The 4,406-nt window shown below is 41.6% G+C and overlaps 1 protein-coding gene across 1 annotated transcript in view; it reads right to left on the reverse strand.

The window, feature by feature from the left end:
• Nucleotides 1–2,576: 2,576 nt before the first annotated feature.
• SOST (sclerostin) overlaps nucleotides 2,577–4,406 on the reverse strand; it is a 6,698-nt gene continuing 4,868 nt past the window's right edge. Inside the window, exon 2 of the mRNA XM_057379577.1 lies at nucleotides 2,577–4,380. Within this exon, the coding sequence (XP_057235560.1) occupies nucleotides 3,959–4,380 (422 nt within the window). The 3' untranslated portion in view covers nucleotides 2,577–3,958. The remainder of the gene's footprint in view (nucleotides 4,381–4,406) is intronic.

The raw sequence follows: 4,406 nt of genomic DNA on the forward strand, positions 1-4,406 counted from the left end.
TGGTGGCTCAAAGGCTGAAAAGGGGAGCAGCTTCTCCGTTTTGTACAACTAAACAGCTCTGGCTSCATGTGCTGCAAGTTCTGCAGCTTSTSCTGGCTTTATTTTAAATKCTGAGTTATTTTAGAAGTGGACTCAWCCAGGGGAGTCCCAATTTATCAAATTTCAGCTCTCAGCTGCACAGCGTGTTCAATCCAAACTCCAGCTGCATATAAATTATATGATAATTTCAGTTTTTCGAGGCTGTTTATTATAGAAAAGTTGTTCTGTGTGCCCATATGCTGCACTAATTCGGGTGGAAMGAGCTAATTATAAGTTGATGTCATGTGGCTAAAAAAAATCCGTGTTTATTCCTTCCGTATTCCACAGCTCTGACTTTCTCAACCACGCTTGCAGGAGGCACTTGTGATGTGTTTTCTGGGCCTGGGACCTCGCTGGATAAAGTTCTTTATTGTGCATTTTCTAATTCAAAAAGCTGAATCTCATGCAAAATCTTTGTGGGCAGCAGCAGGCTCATTCTTCTCCTGCTTTATTTTTCACTGAATAACAGCAGAGTTGTGGTTTTTGTATGTTATTTTCATTTTTTTTTCCAGAAAAAGAAGTGAAATAGGCACACTGACTATTTTAAACCAGTGAGTGTATTGTAGGGAATGTGCCACGGTCTGCACAGATCATTGGGGAAAGCAGATTTGGGAGAAATCATGAATTTTGTCCAAATAAAAAGTGACTTGATTGCTTTTCTGGGGACTGCAGTGGTTCAGTTGTGATAGATGAAGGTAAAACACTGACCTGATAACCTTTATATCTCAGCAGCACCTAAATGATGTACAATTGTGCTGTTTTATTGCAAAAATTACAATGATAATGTTCACTCTTATTTGAAGAATTTATAATTCTGGAGAAAATTTCTATCTAATGCTTTTTTGAAGGAGCACATAGCACACAGCAGCTCACTGTGCATTGTCTGGAAAGTAATGAAAGTCTAATTTTGTGTAAAAAACCCCTCAAATTTCCTATAGACACCTTCTCAAACCCACAGTTAGGGATGCYGTCTCCTCTCAAATCATGCACACCTATGTTAGAGGTTAAAAAAAAAGGGGGTGAGTGTAAAAATAGATTAAAAAATTAATAAACAACCCCAAATTCTCTGTCTGAAAAGAACCCCCATGGATGTGGGGGTGGAGGAGAATGCAGCAGCCCACCATGAAACATTTTAATTTTAACACTACAATTTCCTATTCCTCTCCTGCTAACAAAGATTGCAAAAGTGGTGGCTGGAGGTGAAAGTTTCAGGGGTGAGATTCCAGAAGACAAATCCTACCTGCAAACTGCTCATCTCCTCCACTCCTAACCTGGGGTAAAACCAGCGAGAAGTCACTGCAAACACAGCAGGAAAAATGCCCCAGGACTCCTCACCCACTGGGATCCTTGGAAAAGCTTTTMCACCTTGCAAACAATGAATCCTTACATTTTAAAAAGAAAAATGAAAGATTTTGCGTGGCAGTTTAACAGCAGGAAACATCTGCACTTTTGGTAGAGAAGAACTCGATGGGAGAACACTTTTTTTTTGGGAAGAGGATTTCTTTTGGGTGAAATGTTTGGGATAAAGACATTACTGGTTCATCTGAAGCAGGTGATGGTCACTGATGCTGCTGCATCTCCTGAAAGCCAGAATAAAGCCTGAGATGAAGTGGAGAAAGTCTCTTCCACTGCTTAGTCTCAATATTGAYGTTAATTAGTGTTAAAAACAAAATTCCAGTGACTTTGGATGCTCGTGAGATTGGAAGAGCTTTCCTCACTTCAGCAGAACTTGCAGGTGTTCACACTGAATTCTGACAATTAAACCCCAAAYGTCAAATTCATGAGGTCAGAGATAATTCTGGAAAATGTTGTCACAGTTATGACAATGGTTTCTTTTGGGTTTTTATATGATTTATCAAACCATAGTAAGGAGAGGAACCTTATCTTATCTTGAAAAAGCTGCTCATCTTTCCACCTGCATTGAAAGTTCTGTCTGCCTTGTGCAGTCCAAGCTCAGTTTTCTCTGACTTTATTGGAAAATGATTCCTAAACACTAAATGAAAATGATCATAGGTCTACAATACCAAACTGTAAAAAATTTTAACTGTTGCTTGGCAGCACCTGCAAGAGGATCCCACACTTCTTTTTCTGGGGTTTTTTATTTTTTTTTTCAATGAAAGAAATCTGAAGCAATCAGATTTTAGTCAAGAAATCATTATTGACAGTTCACAGATTTATTGTTTTCTTTGGTGGCTTTATCTGTGAACATATTAATCAGGAAATGTCACTGCCCCAGGGGAAGCAGAAATGAGAATTCAGAAATATTTCTGAGCTACTCTTTTCCATGAGAAATGTCCTGTATTAAAGCAAAAAGTGCCAGGATGGATTTTCCTTAGAGATATTTGGGTTGTTGGAATTAAGGACCTCGAACTTTCAATCACAGAAACCAGAATTGACACCCTGACTGCTCTGTAAACCACTGGCTTTGCATGAAATCAACTTTATCAGCTGAAAAATCAAGGAGTCTTCCTAGAATTAATCATTGTTTCTACTTTATTAACAACGTATATAAAATTAAAAATAACAGACGAATATTTTTAAAGCAGTATTACTTCTCAKTGTCTACAAGTTAAAACATTGCATAAATAACTTCTGGGAAAAAAAATAAATACATAATTCACTCTCTGAAATGATACCTTTTCTCTCTAGRTTCTGGTCCCACATAAAACAATTGAAAAACCTATCAACATTGCAAATTTCCACAGTTTCTATTATTTCAGCATGAATCCTACAGGATGCATACAGCACGTGACAATTCACTTTCTAACAATAATCTTTAATGTAAAAACACAAACAYTGAGAAGCTAAGTAAAGGAAAGTCGCTGCCAAACTAAAGATTTACCAAAACTACATTCACTAAAGACTTTTCTAGAGGAATTCATGACTTAGCAGAGGCTCACTTTTAATGCAGAACCACCACCTTACTCACAGGGCTTGGTTTGCACTGTTTTAGTGCTGCAAAGTGTGGGGACAAATAATCCAAACTCTACAGAACAGGAAATGTAAATGGTAAAGCTGATGTTGAAGTCAAATGTGTGCTAGGAAATAAGGAGCAATCAGGATATTTTCTGTTAAAATMTGTGTATTTCTGCTGTTTACAGGACAAACATCAGTGAGGTTATCTGGTTTGAGAGGAGCATTTRATTCATAAATCTGCTCCACTTGGTAGGACTTGTTGACCTGTCCCTAAAACAAAACCTCGTTCCTAAATCAATATGGTTTTAGTTGCCAAATCTCAGTTTTGAATCTGTCGACCCCATMATCTTTTAATTACAAGTGTGAAACAGATTTGTCACACTTCTGTTTTGAGAACTCTAGTGTGAGATTTTGATTTCTGTGTTTGAGAGGAAACACCTGGCACCTGAGGACACCTGAAATTGCGTTCATTTCCCAACAATTTGACTTCTTTCACCACGAGCTGAAATCCCTGCTGTCCCCGAGCTCCCAGGGCTCGTTCAGAGGTGCCACCTCCTCCAGTGCCTCCCCAATGCCAGGCTTGTCCTGCGCCCTGGCACCTGCCTGGGAAAGGGATCTCAATGTTCTTTTCACATCAAGTGAGTTGGAATGATTTCCTAGCAAAGCTTGATTGTCACCAAAACAATCCTCTGCTCCCATCTCATGCCAGACACACAAACTCACCCCAATCCCAGGTGTACCCCCAGCTCGCTTTATCTCACTCCCTTATCAGACCATAAGTGCTACAATCTGATCGATTTTTTATTGAATTTTTTTTTTGCCTACGTGAGCCTTTGACCCAGCTTAGCAGAAGGAATTGGAACCTACTGCGCTCAGAACATCATTTTGCGGCCTCTGAGTGCCTTTTTTGGATGGTTTTACAAAATACCCCGAGCTGCTAGTCCGTGTCACCCAGCGCCACCTCCTAGTACGCGTTCTCTAACTCGTGCTGGTTGGATTTGCCGCTCCTGGCTCGGCCCAGGTGGGGTTTTTTATTCTTTTGAGGCCGGGTGCTTTCYTTGCCGAAGTCCTTGAGCTCGGACTGGTTGTGGTAGCGGGTGTAGCGCTTGCATTTGCACGCCGTGACCGCCCGCAATTTGTGAGTCCGCGTCTCCTGCTCGGGGCAGGCGAGCAAAACGCGCTGGGTGCGGCTGTGAGCGGGGATGCAGCGGTAATCCAGCGAGTTCTGCCGCCACCACTTGCCTCTGCCGATGGAGTTGGGCAGGAGATGGGAAGGGAGGCAYTGGCCCGAGCACAGCAGCTCCTTGACCGGCTTCAGGCTGCGGCACGGCCCCTCGGTCACATAGCGGGTGATGCGCAGCTCCCGGCAGCTGAAATCGGCCGCGTCTGCAAAGGAGAAGCACTCGGTTAAT

This window comes from Malurus melanocephalus, unplaced genomic scaffold, assembly GCF_030028575.1.
Source record: "Malurus melanocephalus ecotype Western Australia unplaced genomic scaffold, MMel_1.1 scaffold_411, whole genome shotgun sequence".
NCBI classification, from domain to species: Eukaryota; Metazoa; Chordata; class Aves; order Passeriformes; family Maluridae; genus Malurus; species Malurus melanocephalus.